Source organism: Leucoraja erinacea, chromosome 12 (assembly GCF_028641065.1).
Source record: "Leucoraja erinacea ecotype New England chromosome 12, Leri_hhj_1, whole genome shotgun sequence".
NCBI classification, from domain to species: domain Eukaryota; kingdom Metazoa; phylum Chordata; class Chondrichthyes; order Rajiformes; family Rajidae; genus Leucoraja; species Leucoraja erinaceus.
This window is the reverse complement of record NC_073388.1, coordinates 13,567,502-13,593,199: the sequence shown is the minus strand read 5'-3', so window position 1 is coordinate 13,593,199 and position 25,698 is coordinate 13,567,502. Positions and strand designations below refer to the sequence as shown.

The 25,698-nt window shown below is 41.8% G+C and overlaps 1 protein-coding gene and 1 long non-coding RNA gene across 2 annotated transcripts in view; one reads left to right on the top strand and one right to left on the bottom strand.

Annotated features, from left to right (window-relative positions):
* Window positions 1-1,922: 1,922 nt before the first annotated feature.
* LOC129702078 (uncharacterized) lies at window positions 1,923-23,632 on the bottom strand. The gene is made up of 3 exons (XR_008724314.1): window positions 23,431-23,632; window positions 19,305-19,480; window positions 1,923-3,046 (listed from the first exon to the last, which is right to left on the bottom strand). It is a non-coding gene; the product is annotated as an uncharacterized LOC129702078 (long non-coding RNA).
* Window positions 23,633-23,899: 267 nt separating this feature from the next.
* Window positions 23,900-25,698, top strand: part of si:ch211-200p22.4 (phosphatidylinositol-binding clathrin assembly protein) — an 84,865-nt gene continuing 83,066 nt past the window's right edge. The window contains exon 1 of the mRNA XM_055644192.1: window positions 23,900-24,118. Coding sequence (XP_055500167.1) covers window positions 23,989-24,118 — 130 coding nt within the window. The 5' untranslated portion in view covers window positions 23,900-23,988. The remainder of the gene's footprint in view (window positions 24,119-25,698) is intronic.

The following is a 25,698-nucleotide window of genomic DNA, read 5'->3' as shown; positions in this document are numbered from 1 at the left end:
TGTCTGATTGCAATAATGCTGTACAATACTGTACTGCTTTCAAAGATTGTCGAGAGTATACCATCCCACACATGGACACAATGAGAAAGCTGTGAATGATTATGGCCAGTAACATGAGATATTCATTGCTGAGGGAGAAAGATGAGATTGGTAGTACTGGCTCAGTAAGAGTTAGTTTACTAAAGCCTAGAGGGCAGTGTCTTTTCATTGCCTCAATTAATGCCATGTATTGCCTTTATGTATGAATCTGGAAAGTAACACCAATCTATTTGACTGTGGGCCTGACCATCTCCACTCACACAATGCCCTATTTATTTTGATCCAGGGATCAATCCAGTTGGGGGTGATTCTCTATACCGTTAAATTATAGGTTGAAGATGACCTGTGCCAACTAGTGTTGTTTGATCAGGTCCAACATAATGACTGAGCAACTCCATTTGTTATTTCCCCAAAGCAAGCAAGATGGTGAAATTATGTGAGGATTACATGATCTTTCTTTACAGATGAGCAGTATTCACTGCCCACCTTATACTAGTTTTATTCATGGAGCTGCATGTTCTCTACAAGTTTGCCCTGGCCATAGTCCAAATGCAATTAAATGTAGATTTGGACCACATGATTATTAATCAATAGTGATAAACCAAATTTCCGTAAGGAGCTAACTCAGGGAAGTTTCAAGAGCAATGCTTGATAGATTGCAGAATCTCAATTTATGGCTCAATCAGAACAATTAGGCATTTAAGCAGCCTAAAGATGATTACAGGCACAAAAAGCTGAAGTAACTCAGCGGGTCAGGCAGCATCTCTGGAGAAAAGGAATAGGTGGAGTTTCGGGTCAAGACCCTTCTCCAGTCTGGCCTGTTGAGTTACTTCATCTTTATCTGTCTCCTCGGTGTAAACCAGCATCTTCAGTTCCTTGCTTAAAAACTAAAGGGCCTGTCCCACTTGGGCGACATTTTCGGCGACAGCCTGAAAAGAGGTTGTCGCTGCATGGTCGGGGCGTGACGCGGGGTGACGCATGTAGTGACGCGCGGTGTCTCCCTGTCGCCCCTGGATTTTGGAATGTTCAAAATCTTCGGTGTCTTAACATCTGGGTGTCTTATCATGTCGTGCGCCCTGTCACACGCTGACGTACGCTGTCCTGTGGGTGACGGCCGGTGACGCGGGTATATAAAGCGCCGACTTATCCATTAAAAAGTTATTGGTCCTTAGATTTATTGTAGATAAATTCATTTCCAATGTGATTATTATACTCTGATGTCACCTTCTTGTGTTGTGACGGAGGGTGTCGCAGAGTGTCGAAGCTTGACGTGACGGTGACACGGAGTGTCGTACAACTTGATGGTTTTTGGGGCATCAGTCACTGACATTCGCAGTCGCCTAAAAAATCGCAAGGTGGGACAGGCCCTTAAAGATGTTTATGCAGAGTTCATAATTAACTTGAATGTTCAGGATAAAGTGGTGGCCATTACTGGATGCTGCAGAAAAGAGCGGGGAGATTAATTACAGTTGTAATTGTTGAGGGAGTATTTATATATAAATATTCAAAGTTAAATATAAGATGTATGTAAACAATTAATTCATACGATGTAATTTTTGCATGTAGTTATTGTTAATATAGATTTGTTATTTTGTGTAGTACAGTCTAATCTCAATTGACACAGTATTTTGTCGCACTATTTCAGTTATGCCCAGTTAATTAATTGGGATACTTTATTTTTTGCAGAAAGTATAGTAGATTCACTTTCATGCAGTGCAATGCAGTCACTAAAATGCATTGACAATCATTGCGTCTTACAACACAGCAACAAACCCTTTGGACCATTGCACATCAATCAAGGTGCAATTGCAATTCTTAAAAGTTAAATTTACTGTTGCCGCATCCTAGCTGGAATGGACAGCGATCAAGTTGATCAGTGACCAAACAGTCCAACAGTCTTTTATTTCAGTCTTTTCATATTACACAGTCGTAATACAAAGCGAGTGGGAAATGGAACAAGGTGAGTTTCGGCTTGTCTTCAGTCTGCACTCCTGGTTCACACCCCAGAAACCCAGCTGCGAACACATACCCCATCACACTCTGGACCTCTTGCAAGTTGCCCTACGGATTAACACTGTATTTGCATTGGATAAATTAAGTAGATCATATTGAAATGTATTTTCTTCTGTTCGCAAACCAGAGCTGTTCGCAAACCATGGTGTGATGCAACCCAAGTGTATGCTTTCTATGGTGCATCTGCCGAAGCTTGTAGGAGTCATTGCAAACACGCTGAATTCCCTCAGTCTCTAATGGAAGTAGAGTAGTTGGTGCGCCGTCTTGGTGGCATCAATGTGGTTGGTCCATGACAGATTGCTGCTAATATTAATGACAAGGAACTTGAAGCTCTCAACCATTTCCAATCTGGCTCCATTGATGATTGGGGCGTGCACGATACCACGCTTCCTGAAGTTGATAACCAGCTCCTTTGTCTTGCTGACATGGAGGGAGAGGTTGTTGTCCTTGTTACTATATTCTCTATCTCCTTCCGTCAGTGTTCATGATTCGGCCCACCACAGTGTTGTCTGCAAACATGTAGATGAAATTAGTGCCAGATTTGCCCATACGTGTAGGTGTAAAGGGAATATAGTAAGAGACAGAACTCATCGTTGTGGGAACCGTTGTTGAGAATTATTATAGTTGAGGTGTTGTCACTTATCATCACTAATTGTTGATTGTGGATCAGAAAGTGGCAGAGGAGGGTGCAGATTCCTAGGTCCATGAATTTGGAGATGATAGGGTGGCATGACTGCTGATATGCATTATTTTATATATATATATTTAAGAACTACATGCACCATATAATATACTCCATTATATGCTGCATCAGTTGCAGTTGTTAGGTGTTATTCATCTTCAATGTTATATTTATACAAAAAACCATGGCTTTATTTCTTGTCTTTATACACATCCAACAAAATAATCTACAGATGAGTAGCTTGTTTTCTTGCACCTGTGCAGACACACTAGCCTCTTCCAATGTTGTATATTTTCTATGGCATATTATAACCTGAAACAAATTATTTTTTATTTTATTAGAAGCAATTGTACAAAGATAAAACATTCGGCATCTAGAATTATACAATTATTGTACAGCTTCATTTTTAACCTTATAACCTAAATTATAAAAATGAAAAAAAGGGAAAAAAGGGAAAGCAAGAAAGGAAAGAAGTAAAAAGTGAAAAGATAGAGTAAAGGAGAACAAGAAAAGTCCCCTAAACTACCAAAGCAGTGCAGCAGAAAGATAGAGGAATTAAAAAAAAAGGAAAATGTGGAGATTTACCTTGCCCCTCCCCTCGCCCCCCCCCCCCCCCCATCACCCAACCTAGCATCGGATTTAAACCTGAAACAAATTATGAGTGCACAATAACTAATGGACGAGATTGTGCTGATTGTGCCTTGTGTTGGCCACTCGTGTTAACCCCGGGGCAGCAGTACATTCCTGTATCCACGTGGTTTCCAATCCTCTGCTGGCCTTGCTATCACAGCCATCTTGAAAGGCAAAATTGAGTAGTGACTGGGCAGTCAAAGGCAAGAACTATGTATATTAGGGAACAGCTGATAAAGTATTTAAAGCACATAAAACATGCAATGATGTCGAGAATTAAAAATAAAAATAAAATTTGCCTTTTGATAAGAAGGTGTGTGGACCCAAACAAATGGTTGGTTTAAAGCTGGGGGGCGGGGGGGGGGTCAGATAAAAGCATTCAATCCTTAATACAGCAATTTCCCCAAAATCCTTGGATTGAAAGGTGAATCCAGGGTCGTGTAAGAAGTCAAGTGAGTTCGCTTCCAGACTCTAGCATGTTCCCGACTTCTGTGCTGAGGTAAGTTGGGTAGTTGTCAGTGCATACAAACACTATATGTTTCTACAATTGCATCACAACAGTGCAAAGAGTACATTGACAAAAAATGGTGGACATGATAGAAGTAGGAAGCAAGTTTTAAAAACCTACCCCCCCCCCCCCCCCCCCCCCCACACCCCTTCACCCGTAAAAAAAAATAATTCTAATCCATTTGGAGTTTAACACGAGAAGAAAACCTGACAAGACAGATAGACTGGACTATCCATTTTTATGCTGTCACCACTTATCTCGTTTCTTTCCCCCTTCGCCGCCTGCAAGAAAGATTACATACTTGCTCCTCAACTCACTTACAACATTGCAAGTATTGATAAAGAAGCTTATCCATACACAATAAAAGTTCAAGGCATGAAATTCTGACAACTACTGTGGCGCTATCAGAAAAGAGGTGGTGCAGGATTCAAAAATGAAGCCTGCAGAAGCACAGATATATTGGGAGGTTATTGAACTTAGAACTAACTAAAGGGAAGGACCAGAAAAAAACCATTGCGGGGGCGGGGATATGGAAGGAAGAATTGGAAGATTGAGGGAGTGAAAGAAGAAGGACATAGATAATACCCAGATAACATATTGAGCAGAGAGATCATCGAAACAAGCACTGAGCTTTTGGGAGTTGTACCTTTATCTTTGTAATGAAGATATAGAGGAGGAAGAACAGTACGTTTGTGGTCATGGCAAACTGCCAAAAATGTGTTTTGCATTTTGTAAAGATTGGTGCATAGTTCAGTGAGTGTCACCTACTTGAACCCATGACTCCTGTGCAATGTGCTATGCATGCTGCACCTTGCTGACTTCATCAGATCAGCCAAGGTAAACATTCTGCTGCCCTTGACACTTCCCTGCAGTCCCTTGTACATGTGTTGGTCATGCATTCATCTCTCTCATTTTGCCAGTGACAAACAGGATCTAACACTGGTGGGAGGACAAACACTAAGCAGAGTGACTCCTATGTCTGCAATCTCAAACCTTTGAAGTCTGCTTTGAAAAAAATCGATGCATCACAAATACATGGAGGCAACTGGGAACATTTTCAAAGAACCTGAAATAGATGGCAATGTCAGCACTAATGTACAAGAAGGCTATCACATAAAGAAGCAGTGTTACCCCAAGTGGCTTTTGGCAAATTCTATCCTGTCAATGTGGTGGAAAGGAAGGATATATTCATGAAGTTAAAATTTATATTTTAGAATGGTTGTAAAAATGACTTGCAAGATACATTTTACTTCCTTATATCAGATCTATTGCCATCAACGTTACCTATTATTCTCTCTTCATTTTGACTGTTCTTTGCTCATCAATTCTATTTTTTCTACTTTTTTTCTATACTGTATTCCACAAAATAATTTTGGAACAAGATAACTGCCTCTCTTATTCACCTTTTTGGAACACAAATCTGTTCAAAATTATACCTTACCGATTTGTAAATGTTTACTACATCTTAACAGCATTGCATGTACCTTAACACTGTTTTTGTAAGTCTCATGAAAGCCATAATCTTTAATGGTAAGGATATCAGATCAATATTGTTTCCTTGCGTGACACATGATAATGTCCGCTTCACAATTTTATTGCAATGTTTCATTCTTTGGTGCAGCTAATTCTAAAAGGAGCACACCATGGCTTTCTTCCAGCTGTCGGGGAGTGCTTAATGAATGGATATGCAATGGATATGCAATTATAGAGCAGGCCCTTTTTACAGAAACCCAAATAGGATGTTGAAGACCGTGATCTGGAGAGATGGTTTTTTGTTTAAGGGAGCCTCAGAGACCCTCTAAGTTTTCAACCATGTGCTCCTGACAGGAGGTTACCAGGGAAGTCTTAGTCAGGAGAAATACCACCTGAATGCCTGTAAGTCTCTTTGCACACCCTGCCAGTCCTGAAGGCTGAAGGAAAGACAAATGAAGTTTGCTTTCCTGAAGAAAAGACACCAAGTGCTGGTGTAACTCAGCGGGTCATGCAGCATCACTGCAGAACATGTATAGGTGAGGTTTCGGGTCGGAACCCTTCTTCAGACTGATCCTGAAGTCAGACTGACTTCCTGAATATGGAATTTAGGTAATTTCCCAAATGCAGCAATAAGCAGGAAACTATGTGATGTGGCAGAAATCAATGGTTACAATATGAACCAAAACCAGGAAGCTTGTGGCTGTATTTGAGGTCATGGGTGATCACAGATCTGAATGAGGATAAGGAATGCAGTCGGAGTATCGGCTCTTTAATTTGCATGGTCTCAAGAGAAAAGTGGTTAGTAAAAAACAGTTGTTCTGAGTGTAAACAGGAACAATTGTTTTTCAGATGATGACATTGAAAACCACAAAAGAAGTTTTTGCATTCATGTATTGTTAATGTCAGTTGGAGCAATTTTACATTGAGAAAAACAGTGCTAACACACATTAAAAAATCCCGCCAATATATCATGCACCCAGAACAGGGTCAATATTGCTCTACTTCGGATTAAGCTAATTTTCAAGTGCACAGCATTACTTTATCCAGAGTTATATAAATGAAGTTCTAAGCCCAATTTATTTTTAACTAATCAAGCTAAAGGTTTATGATTTGAACATTGAAAAGTTGAATATTAGGTGAATCAAAGGCAGCATTAAAATTGACAACTCTTTCAACCACCAAATGCAATCATCAGCAATCTATACAAGAGTAGGACATTGGTGAATAATATATCCATAATGCCTAAATGTTAAACTGTAAATAGCATATTGCAACAAATTATAAAAGGAACTTCAACTGGTGTTCCACGCTGCCAAAACAGATGGGGCACAGCATGCCTGCTCCAATAACCAAGCCACGTCAGTGTGCGGTTGTTGATCTATGTGCTGAGTTCTTATTAAAGGAGTGAGAAATTCCATTGCAGTTAAATCAATACTTTTCAGATCTGTCAAATTTAAACCAAGAGAGCTTCCTTCAACTATTCTAACAAGCCATCATTTGCATTCCTGCAGGAAATGGGTTGGAAATGTCCCAAAGTCTTTTTTTTCCCACAGCTATCAGTAGAGAATTTTATCCTGTCAATTTAACATGTTTTTAAACATAATTCCAAGCTGTGTATGGGGCAGAGGACAGATCCAGATATCTACTGTTAGACTGCTGAACAATTATAATGGGGAATCTCGTCATAACACGTTTCAATCGGCCTACATGAGTGTTTTGTCTCTTTTGATCTTGCATTCACTTGTAAAATTCTCAAGACAGAAAATAAATAACTGCAATGATATTCCATGAGCTTCATAATTTCAGTTGGAAGATTTTTTTGGAATTGGCTATTACTACTGTTACTCCGGATTTTATGATAGTGCTCTACTGGAGTTTGAGCAGAAATTTGATAAATCACACAACCCCAACCTTTATTTAGGATTTTCAGATCATTTCATTTTGTTCACACAGCCTTTTCTTTTGCATAATTACAGCGAATATACAGGAAGAAATTCCTGACCCATGTGATATAAACAGACTGGCAACACATGCATGCAAAATCTTGCAAAATACATTTACTTTGTTCCATGCATATGTTTACATGGTGATGCTTGTATCTAGGGGAAGAAATAGACATATAATTAAGAAATGCAAACCTAAATCTAACGTGGACATTTTTTTGGAATGTAGTTCCTAGTTATTCCCGTAAACATGACGCACTTTCTGCCCGCTGTTGGTTGATCCGGAGCAATTGTGGCAGTCAGGTTATTGACTTCAGAGAAGCCAAGTTTATTTGCATGATCCTTTTTATCATGGGCTATTTTGCAAGCAACACATTCCTGTAAAATGTGTTTGCTGGTGGCCAGACTGTGGAGCGGTGTTGCAATTTGCTTGTTGCACGATTGCTTCCAGTTTGTGTCACGGCCGTCTCAAAAATTAAAATTCTAAAGAAAAATATGCCACAAAGCGATTTTGAAATAAATTTGACTCGGTGTGACCCGCTGGGTCCCTGTCACACTGGAGGACTGGTCCCCCAACGCAACACGTTCTCCAACGCAAACCGTTCCCCCAACGCAATATTCCACCACTCACCCATAGCCCCCAACTGCGCAGTGCGCGGCTCATTTCCCATCATTCCCCAGCACTCCCTCCCCCTCCTCTTCATCCTCCCTCTTCCCCTCTCCTCCTCCCCTTCCCAAACCATCCCTCACCTATCCCACCCTCTCCTTTCCCCTACCCTCAGTCACTCCCTCTCTCCATAACTCCTCTCCCCTCCCTATCCTCCTCCTATCCCTTTATCCACCTATCCCCCACTAACCCTCCTCACCTCCCCCACTGCCCTCCTCTGTCTATTCCCCACTCCCTACATCCCCCATCCTCTTCCTCTCTTTCCCCCTCCTACCCCACACTCCATCCTCACCTCCTCCACTTTCCCCCCCTCTCCCTCCCTACCCCTTCCTCTCCCTCAATCCCCCCCACACTTCATCCTCACTCTCCCAGGTATTACCCACTCCTACCTCCCCATCCCTCCTCTCCCTCTATTCCCCCTTCTCCCCCACTGTCCCTCATCGCCTCTACCACTTTCTCTCCTCTCCCTCCCAAACCCTTCCTCTCCCACAATCCCCCACTCTCCCTCTCCAGGATCTCGAGGTTGCCGCTCCCTTCCCCCAGAGTAGCGGCGGCTGTGGCTCGCGGCGGCTCTGGCTGTGGCCCACGGCGGCTGTTGCTCCTTCCGGCCAACTGGCTGTGTGGCTGTGGCCGTGCAACGCTGGGCGAGACGTGCGCCGCCAGTGAATGACAGGACAGGAGACAAATCTGCGTGCCGGTCATTGACAGGAGAAGAGACCAATCTGCGCATTCACGGTTTTTAACATTTTCAAACCTTAATAACTTTGAAACTATGCCATTGATTGGAACAAAACATGGTGTACTTGAGCACAGGAGGATGGTGAGTAAGGTGGCGTAAAATCATAGCTCTACCGTGCACCGTTTGTGCGCAACGATAAAAAAATGCAAACCGGAAGAGCACAAGATCAGAGTTTCAGTTATGTAATAGATAGATATATAGATTATTCCAAAAACTCACAACCATCCTTCAATTAGATAATTGTAGTAAACAGCAGTTGCAAATCCCACGTTGTCTCCCTCAACAAAAATTGCTATACAAATAGTTTATTTTAAAATTACAATAAGTATGAATAATATCAGGGATGGACTTGTTCAATTGAGGGAAGCAGCATTTACTTTGGCCAACCAATCTTATGCTTCCATCCCATGGATTTTTTGGCTAAAATTTAACATGTTAATAATGCAATTATCAAAAATATCTTGGTCTTCTAGGCACAAAGGTTATGCACTTACCATGTGTTTGAAGATCTGATAGATTATTCATAGATCCCTTTGCAAATTAAGGAAACGTAAGAATGTGCAGTGGCATTATGCTCATGTTAGCCATCTAAAGTTGGATCACATTATCATATTTGTACAACAAGGAGAAAAATACCAGAGTGCAGAATATAGTGTTACTGTTTTGTAATATTACAGTTACAGAGAAAATGCAGATAAAAATAAAATGCAAGGTTCATATAGAGATCAGGGAGATCAGGACTGAACCCTATATTTTGGGAGGACAGTTCAGTTGTCTGATAATAGCAGGGAAGGATCTGTTCCTGAATCTGGTGGTACGTGCTTTCAAGATTTTGTATCTTCTGCCAGGTGGGAGACGGGAGAACAGAGAACATCGAAACAAGGATCTCCAGATGATGGTATTCCTAGAAAGTACACTAAATGCTGGAGTAACTAAGTGGGTCAGGCAGCTTCCGTGGTGAACATGGATTGGTGATGTTTCGGGTTGGGACACTTCTTCAGACTGATTGCAGGGGTGGGGTGTGTGTGTGTGTGTGTGTGTGGGGGCGTGGGGGGGTGGTTGATACGCAGATAGTCGGTCAAAGGCCAGAGATGAACGCACGCAAAGTGTGGGATAAAAGGACTTGAGAGTTGCAAGTTGTGAAGCTAGATGATTGGCGTGTAGCAAATTGTTTAGGAATGAGGTGAATGGGAGGGGAGGGATAGGTGCAAGATCAGCCAGGGCTCAGGAGTGGGTAGAAAGGGGGGAGAGGGTGTTGGAGAGTGGGGGGAGGGGGGGGGGGGGGGGGTTATAGAGGTTCCCTTAAGTTGGAGAATTCAATGATCATAGCGTTGGATTATAAACTACCCAAGCAGAATATGAAGTGCTGTTTCTCCACTTTGTGTGTGGCCTCACTCTGGTAATGGAGGAGGCCCAGGGCAGAATGGTGATTTACGGGAATGGGGAAGGGAGTTAAAATGGTTGGCAACAAGGAGATCCAGCAGGCCTTGGCTGTTAAACGGTCATCAAGTCTACACATGGTCTCGCAGATGCACAGAAGTCCACATCGGAAATACTGGATGCAGTAGATGAAATTAGAGGAAGCACGTGAACCTCTGTCTCACATGGAGATCTGTCAGTGTTCCAGTATGGAGGTGAGGGAGGGGATATACAGACAGGTGTTACAACACCATACCCGGGGAGGGGGTGGCTTAGGTGGGAAGGGATGAATGAACATAGGTGTTTGGGAGGAAGTGGTGTCTATGGAGGATGGAAAGGGAAGGCGATGGGAAGATTTGATGGGTGGTGGGATCATGCTGGAGGAGCTGGAAATGTCAGAGGATGATGTGTTGGATGCAGAGGCTGGTGGAGTGAAAAAGTGAGGACCAGGCGTGTTCTGTCTTTGTTGCATCTGAGGAAGAGGGGGGGATATAGAGCAGAGCTACGAGACATAGTGGCGATGCGGGTGAGGGATCGATCAATGACAGGAGGGGAAAACCACATTTACGACATAAAATGGACATTTCAATGGAAATTAGACACAAACAACTGAAGTAACTCAGCGGGGCAGGCAGCATCTCTGGAGAGAAGGAATGGGTGCTGTTTCGGGTCGCGACCCTTCTGGAAAGCCTCATCTTGGGAGCAGATGCTGTGGAGATGGAGGACTTGAGAATGGGGGATAGTGTCTTTGCAAGATGCAGGGTGGGAGGAAGTGTAGTCTCGATAACTGTGGAAGCTGGTGAATTTGTAATAAACATCAGTCAATAATCTGTCCTCTGTGATGGAGAAAGAGAGATTGAGAAAGGGGAGAAAAGTGTTGGAGATAGTCCAGATGAATTTGAGGGCAGGATGGAAGTTATAAAATCAACAAGTTTTGTATGGTGCAGGAGAAAGTCCCTTTGCAGTCGTCGATGTAGCGGAGAGAGAATGGGGGGACGAAGCCAGTGTACGTCAGGAACAAGGGAATTACTGGTGTGAAAATGGTCTATGTTGGCTGCTTCTCACAGCATCCTTCCAAGATTTCAAGAAAGAATGTGAGAACATTCAATGTACTACCACAAATAGTTGACACAAAAGGCAAAGGCATTTAATAATCATAAAAGAAAGAGAAGGTTAAAGCATGAGTGTTAAATGAAGAGGGAGTCAAATAAATACAGACATTAGGATTCTAATCCATGGAGCGCAGGAGAATGAAAGGTGATCTTATAGAGGTAAACAAAATCGTGTGCAATAGATCAGATAAACACACAAAGTCTCTTGCTCAGAGTAGGGAAATCAAGGTCCAGAGGACATAGGTTTAAGGTGAGGGAGTAAATATTTAATAGGGACCTGAGGAGTAACGTTTTTTACACAAAGGGTGGTAGGTGTATGGAATAATCTGCTAGAGGAAATAGTTGAACCATGTAGTTGAGGCATTGTTTAAGTAACGTCTAGACAGATAATTGAACAGGACAGGTTTGGAGGGATATGGGCCAAACGCAGGCAGGTGGGACTATTATAGATGGGACATGTTGGTCGGTGTGGGCAGGATGGGTCGAAGGGCCTGGTTCCACTCTGTATGACTCCATGACTCAATTAAGCAGTTGCAACCATTGGCCTGTTTCTGCACAGTGCTTTCTATAATCACTATTGCATTACTGTAGGGTCAATTATAATCATTTTAAGTTAAATAGTTAACACTGCTTTATCACCTCTGCTCGGTTCGCAAAAACCAACCTGATCTCCCGGTGGCTCAGCACTTTAACTCCCCCTCCCATTCCGAATCCGACCTTTCTGTTCTCGGCCTCCTCCATGGCCAGAGTGAGGACCACTGTAAATTGGAGGAGCAGCACCTCATACTTCGCTTGGGCAGTTTGTACCCCAGCGGTATGAACATTGACTTCTCTAATTTCAGGTAGTCGTTACTTTATCCTCCCCATCTCAGCTCTCCTTCAGCCCACTGGCTCCTCCTCTTCCTTTCTTCTTCTCGCCCCACCCTCACATCAGTCTGAAGAAGGATTTTGGCCCAAAACGTTGCCTATTTCCTTTGCTCCATAGATGTTGCCTTACCCACTGAGTTTCTCCAGCATTTTTGTCTACCTACTGCTTTAATAGCTATTGGTGGTGAACTTTTCTAGCTGTTACTAATTGCCTGTATACAAGATTAAATTTGACGCACTGCAGATTATATGACCATTTCTGTCTGCTTAATAATATTTTAGCACTATGGGAATCTGCTTTGTCAGGAATACTCTGGAGAGAAGTAAAAATGTAGGCCATAGTGTTGTTGAGGTTTTATTTCAATTTAATACTCCCAATATGCAGCAGAAAAAAGCTCAATGTTTATTTTACAGCCAAAACTGATATGATTTCACCAGTAGGTTTCTCCCTAAAATGGCCTGCCAGCCAGGAAATGCCTTTTGATGAACTTGTTTTGGCCGATCCGCCAAGAATTTACTTAAGAAAATAGGAAGTACTAAATGCAAAAACTAGATTCATTTAGCATGCCTTCTACCATGCTCAAAATGATACAATGCAATAATGCAGCTGTTGCTCAAAAAAAAGCAATTAATCTCCATCAGGCAATGTACAACATGCCCGGGCAAGAAGCAACGAAAACTACTTATTGAGAGACTTAGGAATCATAGGCACAAAGTTACTTGTTTCTCATAAACCATTTATAATGTAATGTTTTAAATTATTGATATACATGCCCCAAAGCACTATATCCTATCATAAATCTATCTGATTTCACTTTGAATGAACCCATCAACATTTTCTGCATATATCAGTGAGTCTATCCCCTGGGTTGTGTCCTGAAATAAATGTTTTTGCATGGTTCGAATTCAGGGCTTCATAAGCAGATTAGAATTTTGGTTCAAATTGTTTGGACTAGATTAGATTTTTCATTATTTAGTCCATTTAATATCTACAAAACTCAAATTACAACACCTCGCACTGTCACTTACTGCAGTGATACCATGCTTAATTTACATAATTTTAAAGTGGAAATACTATCCTTCAGGCAAAAGAATCTTCTTAGAAATAAAAAGTAATATAGCAGACAATGAGGAAGGATATCTAAGTTTACCACAAGATGTAGATCTGTTTGGAAGGTGGGCCAGAGATGGCAAATAGAGCCATTAGTGTGAGGTGTTGCAACTGGGGCAGGACTTGCACAGTAAATGATAAAGCACTCGAGAATGATTGCAGTATGGAGAAATTTGGGAGTGCTTGCGCATGGTTCCCTGAAAGTGGCATTTTAGGTGGACAATGTGGTGAAGAAGCATCTCGCATTGAGTACAAATGTTGGGACATCATGATGCAGTTGTACATTGTTAGCGAGACCACACTAATGTGTGGTTCTGGTCACCCTTGTACGAGAAGGATGTCATTAAGTTGCGGGCTTGAGTTATAGGAAAGGGAGGAACTTTTTTTGGCACTTAGGAGGTTGAGGGGTGACCTTATTGAGGTGTACAAGGTCATGAGGGCCTAAGATAAAGTAAACACACAATCTTTTTCCCAGAGTAGTGGATTCTTGTTAGAAGGCATGGGTTTAAGGTAAGATGGGATAAATTTAAGAAGAAGCTTTTTCAATCAGAGAGCAGTCCATATAATGTATGAGCTGCTGGAGGAAGCTATAGAAGTGAATACAAATACATTTTTTAAAAGACATTTGGATAGAGAAGTGAATAGTCTACAGGCTAAATGCAGACAAATAGGACTAGCCCAATAAGACACCTTGGACAAGGTGGGCCGAAGGGCCTGTGTCTGTGCTCTACAGCTCTATGACTCCAATGGAAAATGCAGGAAAGGCTCAGCAGGTCAGGCAGCATCTGTGATCAGAGCACTAGATTTCTAGCATTTATGACATTTCTTTGCATGAAACTCATTGAGATTCAATTTTCTTAGAAAACTCCTTGAAAATATATTTAGAGGAATGGGTGAGGCCGAGGATAAAACTCCTGTCCTCAAGAAATACCATGCTAGCATTTGCAGACTCATGTGGATCTAATCAGTTCTCCAAAACTGTTGCCATAATATCTTAGTCATAGAGTCAAAGAATCTTACAGCATGGAAACTGGCCCTTTGGCCCAACTTACCCAAACCGGCCAATGTCCTATCTACACTAGTCCCACACGCCTGCATTTGGTCCATATCCCACTAAACCATGTACCTGTCTAAATGTTTCTTAAACATTGCAATCCTTTTTGACCACCCTATCCCCTGTGATGCCACTTTCAACAAACTATGTACCTGTAATTGTAGCTCCCTCTGCTCTATAATACTCCCCAGAGCCTTACCGGTCATTGTGTACATTCTACCCACGTGCTCCCAAAATGCTGCACCTCACATTTCTCTGTACTAATTTCCATCATCCATTCCTCAGCCCACATGCCCAACTGTTCAAGATACTGCTGCTGCATACCTGTAGATCTGCTCATCTAATTTCTCTTGGTGAATTATTTTATGAATGCAGTAGACCTTGAGTTGCTTGGTTCAAAGGCATCAGCATGGAGTGTTTAATTATCATATGTGCTGGCAACAGTACAATTACATTCTTGTTGCAGCTTTGCAGGCACATTAACGCAAAACATACAAATAGGTAATCAATGATAGTAAGTAATACTAGGTAACCAGACTATATTAGTGCAAAACCAAAATCCACGGAAGATTGTTGCAGCTTTGCAGGCACATTAACGCAAAACATACAAATAGGTAATCTCTGTACTAATTTCCATCAACCATACTTATAGAAACTTACAAAATTCTTAGGGGGTTGGACAGGCTAGATGCAGGAAGATTGTTCCCGATGTTGGGGAAGTCCAGGACAAGGGGTCACAGTTTAAGGATAAAGGGGAAATCCTTTAGGACAGAGATGAGAAAAACATTTTTCACACAGAGAGTGGTGAGTCTCTGGAACTCTCTGCCACAGAAGGTAGTTGAGGCCAGTTAATTGGCTATATTTAAGAGGGAGTTAGATGTGGCCCATGTGGCTAAAAGGATCAGGGGGTATGGAGAGAAGGCAGGTACAGGATACTGAGTTGGATCATCAGCCATGATCATATTGAATGGCGGTGCAGGCTCGAAGGGCCGAATGGCCTACTCCTGCACCTATTTTCCATGTTTCTATGTTTCTACCTGTGACAGACCGAGCAATGTCTTCCTCGTTCTACAGCCTCCCTGATTGCTCGGTGTTAGAACCAGGCCAGGATGAAACAGTCAATATGCTCTCTGCTGTGTAGCTGTAGAGGTTCGATAGATGTTCGGCAACATACAGATTCTCCTCAATCTTCTGGGGAAATAGAAGCATTGATGAGCTTTCTTTATGATTGCACCAGTGTGCTGGGTTCAGGACAGACTTTCAGAGATACTCATTCCCACTAAGTTGAAGCTGTTGACTCCACGTCTGTCCCGTTGATGAAGAGTGGTTCATAGATTCCTGGCTTTCCCCTTCTGAAATCAACAATCAGCATCTCAATCTCTCTCCTGTACTCTGACTCATTGTTACCCGTTATTCGCCCAATAGCAGTGCTATCGTCAGCATATTTAAAGATGGTGTTGGACCTGCAGAGTCATGGGTGTAGAGAGAAGCGCAGTCTTGAGGTGCTCCTGTATCGATGGTTATCAAGGAGGAAGTGTTGTCGCCAATTCGACTGATTGTGATTTGCTGATAAGGAAGTCAAGGAGCTAATTGTAAAAGGATAAGAAGAGACCCAGTTCTCTGAGTTTGATATGCTTTGAATGCCGTACAGTAGCCAATGAACAAAACTAGAGAACAGATTCTTATTGGTTTGCTGCTCTGCATAATGACCTGAGGGGCTAAATAGTTAGAAAAGCACAACTGTTAAAAATATGGTATAAATTAGAGTGCACGTTAGAAAGCATGGCTTGAATGCAGAGGCAGAATAGAACTCAGCTCTGGCTCAAGTGCAATACTCTCACCCGAAAGACTCAGGTCCAACTGCACTAAGCACATAATTCAAGCTGACAATTTACACAGAACATGCTTTACCCTGTAGAATCAGATTTGCCATCTTTTGAATGAGGTGTTAAAGTAAAGCTCATTCTGCTCTGTCAGATGGATATAGAAGAATGCACAGCTTTAATAAAAAAAGAATAATGTTGTTTCCCCTGGGGCTAAGGACAAAACTTATCTCTTAACTACCATCACTAAAACAAATTACCTGGTCATTATCTTTCTGCTATTTGTCCAACCGAGATTAATGAAAATTGGCTGCAGGCTTTCTGTCATTACAAAGTGACTATATTTTAAGAAATTTTTCATAAACTGCAACATGCCGTACAGATGATGTCCTGAGGTTGGGATTTCAATCTCAGTCCAACTTGCTTGTGAACGATTCATAATAGAATCTACAGGAAAATCGCATGAGCAGATTCAGCATGCTATTTTTGGTGAGTCCCGCTGAGTTACTCCAGCTTTTTGTGTCTATGGTATTTTAGGATATTTCCTGTATTCGGTTTCACAACAGTTTTCAGTGGAATGACCCTTCTCCACAGCTGAGGGAAGTGCATGGCAAATCTAGATACAGGAAAAGGGGAACCCTGTAGTAAGGAGTGTTATTTAACAAAAGCCACTGTTGATTTAAAATGGTCTATGTTTAACAAATTAATATAATTTATTCTGAGTGATATTCCTCCAATTACATCATAAGACCCTAAGACATAGGAGCAGAATTAGCCCATTCAGCTCATCAAGTCTGCTCCACCAGTCGATCATGGCTGATCGATCTTCCCCTCTCAACCCCATTCTACTGCCTTCTCCCTATAACCCTTGCCACCCTTACCAATTAAGAATCTGTCAATCTCTGCTTTAAAAATACCTAACAACTTGATCTCCATCACCATCTGTGGCAATGAATTTCAAAGTTTCACCACCTTATGGCTAAAGAAATTCCTCCTCATCTCCACTCTAAAGATACGTCCTTTTATTCTGAGGCTGTGCCCTCTGATCCTAGACTCTCCACATTCACTTTATCTAGTCCTTTCATTAATTGGAAGGTTTCAATGAGACTCCCTCTCATTCTTCTAAACTCCAGCGAGTACAGGCCCAGAATCTTCAAACGCTCCTCATACGTTAACCCAATCATCCCGGGGAATATTCTCGTAAACCTCCTCTTGATCCTCTTCAATGCCAGCACATCATTCTTCAGATATGGGACCCCAAAGCTTCTCACAATATTCCAAATGGGGCCTGACCAGCGCCCTATCAATCTTCAGCATCTCATCCTTATTTTACATTCTAGTCCTATCAAAATGAACACTAACATTGCATTTGCCTTCTTTACTACTGACTCAATCTGCAAATTAACTTTTGGGGAATCCTGCACCAACGTGTCAAGTCCCTTTGCAACTCCAATTTCTGAATCCTCTGCCCATTTAGAAAATATTCTACCTTTATTCCTTCTACCAACATGCATGACTGTGCACTTTGCTATGCTGTATTCCATTTGACACTTCTTTGCCCATTCTCCCAACCCATCCAAGTCTTTCTGCAAACTCCCTGCTTCCTGAACACTACCTGCACCCCCCTACCCCAACCTATCTTTATATCATCTGCCAACTTGGCCATAGTCATCCATTACCAGATCATTAACATAAAATGAGAAAATTAGCAGATCCAACACTGACCCCTGCGCAATACCACAAGCCACTGGCAGCCGATCAGAAAAGCCCCCCTTTATTCCCACTCTTTGCCTTCTGCCAGTCAGTCAATCTTCTATCCTGCTAGTACCTTGCTTCGAATACCATGGGCTCCTATCTTGTTTTGCAGTCTCATGTGCAGCACCTTATCTGAAAATCCAAGTAAATAATATCCACTAACACTCCTTTGTCTATCCTGCTTGTTACTTCCTCAAAGAATTAGAACAGATTTATCAGGCAAGATCTCCCCTTAACAAAACCATGCTGACTTTGGCCTATTTGATCATGTGCTTCCAAGTACCCCAAAAACTAATCCTCAACAATCTCTATAATTAAAAGTCTCATCTTGATCACTTCCTGTCTGCACTGTATATTGATTTTAGAAAAAACGCTACCATATATCGCTATGATTTTTGGCCATCTTACTCACAGTCCTCCTCCACTGAGCAGGCCCCAAACACTTTTCCCATTGATGAAAAAAAAAGTTATGAGTGTTTAAAAAAAACATTGAGATCCTCTCGCCTGTCAATCACCACCCTTCCGGGGGGGGGGGGGGGGGGAGGATTATAAAAACCCCGGATGCCTGGACGTGAATCAGTCACTGCAAATTGCAAGGGGGAGGCCACGCGTCTCATTCTAAGCTGTGAATCAACTGAACTGTGAGTCTGCAATGTACTTGCAATAAATGATTTGTTGGCCCTTAATGACAATGCCATGCGTTGTTTGGCCTGCTGCCCTGCCTGCGCTTGAAACTGCAATGCTTTATTAGGTCCGATTGTGTTTGGAAGGAATAAATGCTTTATTAGGTCCGACTGTGTTTGGTTCCAAAGTCCCGCTCATTTCGTGACTTCTGCTTAGTGGATAGGTCGCGCTGATTGCGTAATTTCCGATGCGTGTAGAGGTTGCGTAATATCCATTAAGTGCAGAGGTCACGCTGATTGCGGAAGTGCCGCTGACTGCGGAAGCCCCAAAGTGGAGAGGCTGTGTGAGTATTCAAGAAAGTTTACTGCCATATATATGGTGTGTGAGTCAGTGAATGTGTGTGTGTGTGTGTGAGTGCGAGAGTGTGTGTGTGTGTGTGAGGTTGGTTAGTGGTTGTGTATGGGGGGTTGTTAGTGTGTATGTGTGTGAGAGGTTGGTTAGTGTGTGTGTGATGCTGCAGGCCGCCCCCTCCCCTCGCAACTGCACGTTGAGGGGACGCGGCCCAACGGGTCCCACTTGGTCTAGTAGACTAAAAAAAGAGCAAATGCAATGCTAGCATTCATTTTGAGAGGACTAGAATATAAAAGCAAGGATGTAATGCTGAGGCTTTTATAAATGTGGGAATGTTATCTCAGATTAGGACTTGTTTTTAAGCATTTAAAAAATTTAATCCCTTAAAAGCCAAACCGTGCAAATGTAATTATCCCACTGAATATTCACCAAGCAAATCAAAAGGATGACTTAAAACATTTTGTCATGGTTTATTATTCAAATTAATTTCTCACCTCTGACCATTACCTTAATGCAACGTTAATATCTGATGCAGCGTGAATCATGGAGTATGACAGGTGAGAGGGTCATGTGTTCTACTAGACAATAACTGAATCACCACCCAGGCTGTGGTAAAACAGCATGTCCTAGTTTGTGCGTGATTACGAAACTTTTCTTTGGAATGTGAAATCTAAAAATTTAAGATACACCCACATTAATTAAGGTGGAATAAATCCACTTTCCTGCTACCTAATCAGAAAATAACCTTCATTTTACAGGCTGACATATTTGATTCATGGTATTATCCTGCTGGGATTTGTTAATGCTGATTAAACGGTGATCCTGAATCTGCTTTTACTAGCAAATGCATTTAAAGAGTGCCTGCAAATTTACCCAGGAAACTGCTCCTAATGGAAATGACAATAATATACAGTTGAAGGTAGACAAAAATGCTGGAGAAACTCAACGGGTGAGGCAATGTATATGGAGCGAAGGAATAAGTGACGTTTTGGGTCGAGACCCTTCTTCAGACTGATGTGAGGGTGGGGGGGGGGGGGGAGGACGGGAAGAAGAAAGGAAGAGGCGGGGACAGTAGACTGTGGGAGAGCTGGGAAAGAGAGGGGAAGGAGGGCGAAAGCCAATGACTACCAGAAATTGAAGAAGTCAATGTTCATACCGCTGGGGTGTTAACCACCCAAGCGAAATATGAGGTACTATTTCTCCAATTTGCGGTGGGACTCACTCTGGCCATGGAGGAGGCCCAGGACAGAAAGGTCAGATTTGGAATGGAAGGGGGAGTTGAAGTACTGAGCCACCAGGAGATCAGGTGGTTAATGCGAACTGAGCAGAGGTGTTGGGCGAAGCGATCGCCAAGCCTGCGCTTGGTCTCATCGATGTAGAGCAGTTGACACCTAGAACAGCGGATGTAACAGATGAGGATGGAGGAGGTGCAGATGAATCTCTGCCTCACCTGGAAAGACTGCTTGTGTCCTTGGATGGAGTCTACGGGGGAGGTTCAAAATGATTAATCTAGTGGATACACTTTACCTAATTTTTCATAAAATTGTTTACATGAGAGTAAGTAAGCTCTAACGTCATAGTCACATTGATAAATGTATTTGCGAATGGAAAACAAAAAATCCAGGATGCTGCTAAATTGATAAAATTTCTGCTTGGAATAAAGGAATACTTGTGAATTATTTTCAGGTCCCACCATTATTTTAAAATCCTAGCATTCATCATATACCTTTTCAAATACTTTTAAATTCTGTACACGAACCTTGCATAAATAATAATTAGTAAGGGGATTGCCTACATTTAGAGATTTGAATCGGTTCTGATGGAGTGAGCTGTGACATGCTGGGTCATGTGTACAAAATCTAGTCGGGGCTTGCCGAGGAATTTAATTTTGAAAGCTTTTGGAACCTGTTAAACGCATAGTTATAAAAAGTGTAAACATTCACATGCACTTTAATGTTTTGAATGATTATTTGAGGAAGGGGAGCATGCTCTTGTTCCCTTTTGATAACCGTCAATAGTACAAATATAACCCTCTTCAAAATTATGGCTGGTGGGAATGAAGGTGAGTGTCATTGCCGGTGACCAGGCTGGGGACTCAACTCCCGCATCTTTGGAGGCACGCTTAGGGGTTCTGAGGACGGTTGCAGAAGGTGCCCAAGTGAACGGGGTTGGGGCAGTGGCTGTGGGAGTTAAATAATGGCATATCTGCGGGTCAATGTGTCCGGATCAAAGTGCCCGTGAGTGGGCCGCTGCAGCTGTTGGGATTGATTGGATCAAGTGCAGCTGGCAATCCCACATAAGTCAGATGAGTGCACAGATGGTACAGCACCCCAAAGCGACAGTGAAGAATACAGACATCACCAGGCCAGGCCAACCCAGCACTACCAACCCAATGCTACTGCCAGGACAATGTAAGGTCAAGTTAAGACCCCACATTTTTAAGAACTTTGGATTTGAAGGATACAAATTGGTGCTTAAAATATGGCGACTCTTGTGCACTGTATTAGTGTAATCTACTGTCCTTACACTCTTGTGCTTGGGTATGATTGTGCATAGTAAGATTTTACTGAACCAGATGCAAAATTTTAAAAAAATCACTGCACCTAAGTACATAATAAAGTACCATTGAACCACTTTTATTTTTTTTTAATCAAAAAAATAATGTTAAAGTGATCCTTAATCTTAGTATATTTGAAGCAGAAATGTATGGATTTATGAACATCAAGGGCATCATGGAAATGAGTATGAAAATTAGCCATGATCTTACTAATAACACAAAAATTCACAAGACAGTTCTTGTGAATGGTCTAGTTCTTGTAGCTATTGTCAGATAATTTTCAAGTCGCCTGTTTAGTTATTATTAAATCAAATTGGGGGCTAATAATGGGAAAAAAGCTCATACTTAAATTCTGGAAAAATGCGCCTACACCAACAATAAAAATGTGAATATCAAATATGTTTGAAACACTACATCTGGAAGAGATGAGATTCCTCTTAGCAGGCAAAGCAGACCACTTCCAAAAGACGTGGTCTACGTTTTTGGAACTATTACAAGCATAAGGTGCAATAGTAATTAAAAAAAAATAATAAATAAAAATAAATAAATAAATAAATAAAAGGTACCAGGATCTGGCAACGGGGGGTAAAAAACCCCAACAAAACAACAAAAACAGACTTGGTTGGTAGTCCCCTTTCTGCGGAGTTTAATGTTATAATAGAGCGATTGTTTCTCCTTTCTTTTTCCTTCTTTTCTAGGGTCTACTTTCTTTCTTTACTTCCTTCTCTAACTTCTTTTCTAAGGGGCTTTCTGTTCTCAACATTCTCCTGCACCTTCACGACTCTTGTGCACTTTCTTTACTTTCTTTACTTCTATCTTTTTCTTAAAGCTAAAAAAATGAAGCGGTACAAAAAATGTATTAAGACATATGTGTTGTGTAGTATTGTAACTTACCGTACTTCTAATAAAAATAAAATAAAAAAATATTAAAAAATCAAATTGGGTAACTGAGTACACCTGTTGTGCAATTGATTTCAAGTCAGAAGTTATTGGACTTTGTATTGATCTATGATAAGGCCAATTGTAGTTTAGTCAGATACTACAAAGGTAAATAGACAAATATTTAAAAGGGTTCAACTAAGGGTTTCAAGATGTGTTTAGACCCCAACAGAATAAGTTGTGAAGCATGGCTCAAGCAATTAAATATTTTCACTGCAGATAGTGAAGATAGATGTAGAGATATTGTACATGCCATCAAATTCAGAAAAGCATGAAGTAGAAATAAAGCCTTATCTTGGACAACATATGTTTGGTTACAGGGCAGCAGTACTAGGAACATTTTCACCCTAGATGGTAAAGGACAATTCCAGGAGCTTTATCAAACAAAAAAAAGCACACTGAGCTACAAAGAGATATTAGGGAGGTAACTAAACTACGTAGTATATGTGGGTACACAAAAAAGCTGGAGAAACTCAGTGGGTGCAGCAGCATCTATGGAGCGAAGGAAATGGGCAACATTTCAGGCCGAAACTCTTCTTCAGACTGTGTTGTATATGTGGTCGATTGTGCATGAAAGGAGAAAAGGGGGAAAGGGTTAATAGAGGAATTCCAGCGTTTCAATCCTTGGCAATTGATCAGCACCGATGGCCCTTTCTCATTGTGGATTTTTATTAAAATTAGGTGAACAAAACCCAGACAAACAATGCCTTGGATATTGTAAAAAAGAGGGGAAAGGAACCCCCCAAAATTGCACATATAATTTCTGTAATGTTTCTATAATTCAGTGAACTCCATTCAATTCCTCAGGGCTATAAAACAACAAATGATGAGGCAAAAAATACACCTTAATTTCATTGATGCTGCTGCACCCACTGAGTTTCTCCAGCATTTTTGTGTACCCACCTTAATTTAATCTTGGGCAGGTTTGCCAATATAACCATAGCCCTTCAAGACACATAGGCAGAAATATTGATATCAGCCTGGTCATGCCCTCAACATTGAAAAAAAAATAAACGGCAGGATTGCTCGTTTGGCAGTTTTGAAACGTGATTTGGGGTTTTTTTCCCTCTCCAAAAAAAAAGTAAAATGTAAAGGAGCAGAGAATGAGTTTTCTCCAGTTCTACCTTAACCCCTCGGCTGGGCTGGAATCACCTGACGAGGCGGCGCCGCCATTTTGGCGGAGAAAGCGGAAGAGCGACAGCCGGCCCGAGGGGGGCAGGGAGCTTGGAAACCCTCGCCCAACATCGCTGGCTGGCCGGCCGGCCCAGGCTGCTACCCCCACCAACTACCCCCCGGACCCGACCCGACCCGACCCGACCAGACATGCTGGAATATTCCACCTGCTCTCTCGCCTAAGCCGCGGCCCGTTCCCTCTCCCGGAGGCAGCAGCAACAACGCGCTATTTGCTGAAACAACTACGATCCGCCTCACGGAAACAGGCATTAAATTCCTTGAACGCGATAAGTTTCCTCCCATTTCTAAATTATTCAAGTGTCTGTCAGATCGTGATTTTTTTTTTTTGCGTGTGGAAGGGGGACCGGGTGGATCCTGAAGATTTTTTTTAATATTTTGTCGGTGGTGGTGGTGTGGGGGGGGGGGGATAAGAACATTTTTTTTCTTCTTCTTTTGTCGCCGTATTTGGTCAAGAGTGTAGCGCCTGTTACCTCAGGAGGGATCCGATCATGTCGGGCCAGTCGATCACGGACCGGATCACCGCGGCCCAGCACAGCGTTACCGGCTCGGCCATCACCAAAGCGGCGTGTAAGGCCACCACACACGAGGTGATGGGCCCCAAGAAGAAGCATCTTGACTGTGAGTACTCGAATGCTGAAGAGGAGGAGGGAAGGAGGGAGGGAGGGGGAGTGCGGGTGGAGAAGACGGGCCTGCCACTTCTCCACCCCCCCCCCCCTCCCTTGACCTTTTCACAGTTGTTCGTTAGAGTGTTATTGCCAGTTATTGAAGCAAACATGAAAGATTTGTGCAAAAAAAACCACAACAGCCCTTTAATAAATTTAATTTACTAGTCCTTGGCAGTGTCTTCACCCTCTGGTTATCTCACGAGAAGGATCAGGCTCTGCGATGTGGCAATATGAGGTGTCTTCCGTATGAGAATACCAGAACTTGGGCTGTTTGTGACGGTGTGTGAGGATAAAGCTACACCTGTCAGTTCCATCCATTGTAATCTGGAAATCGATTATCTTGAGAGTTGAACCCTTAAAAAAAAAATATCTGGCATCTTCTTTAATGAGTTAAACTTGAATTCAGCTGTCCAATGATTTCCTGACAGGTAAATATTAAGGAAATCATGTGACATGGAATTGGAGCAATATGCCATTGAGGTATATCAACTATGGTCTTATTTAAGACAAAGCAAGCACAATGGACCAAATGTTATCTTTCAATTTCAAGTGTTATTTTCCTTTAGCTCCACATAAAACAGAATTTAGGAATTCCACTACATAGCAGACTGTGATATAGTCTAACTCAAATTGAGGTAATGGGGAAATTTTAAATGTAGTTCAGTACACTCTCAATCGTGGTTTGAATGAACACTGAAGTAAGGTTCTTGTACTACAATACATCCAAATGTACGTTTAGCAGTGCACGAGTCCTGTTTGTGGCTGACACTCTCAATGAGGCCAATGCAGAATTTCCTGATTCTTTAACTACCTGTCCGTATATTTTTGATTTTAATATAAACTATCTTTATTGTTGCCCTCAGTTCATGAATGCGTGTTTGGGAATTGGGAGAGGCTTTGGACAGTAATTGCACAAAATGACCTAGTTAAAGACGTGAAAGCAGCTTGTGGAAATTATGTTTGAATTGTTGATAGATATGTTGCCATTAAACTAAAGGAAGTGAAGGAAGTAATGTTTTTATAAAGGAAGTTTCCATTTTATATAATTATAACAATATGTATTTAGATAGGCACATACTGGTCTTGACTGCAAAGAGGATTTCCCCCTGCTGCTGAGTTAGGAACCAAGGATCACAACCTCAAATTTAGCACTGAAATTACTTTTTTTTAATGGAAATTGAATTCTGTACCCCGGTGGCTCAGTTATTGAGTTTATTCAAAAGAGAGGTCAGAAGGTTTCTCAATATAAGGGAATCAAGGTTATATGGGAATAATGCAAGAAAATTGAGCTGAGGTAGAACATCAGCTGCTAGGCTGGAAGAGCCTACTCCTGGTCCTAATTGTTATATTCCATGGTATAGGAGCATCTGAGTTAAGTGCAGTACAATGGAGTTTTAAATGAAATGAGCAGCTTTTGTTCAATAATTTGTAAATATTTTTCATGCAATTAATTGTGGGCCTGGATTCCAGTTCAAATTGGCAAGATTCTGGTGTAAATTCCAAAATTCTATCCTCAAATTTCCTTGTTACTAC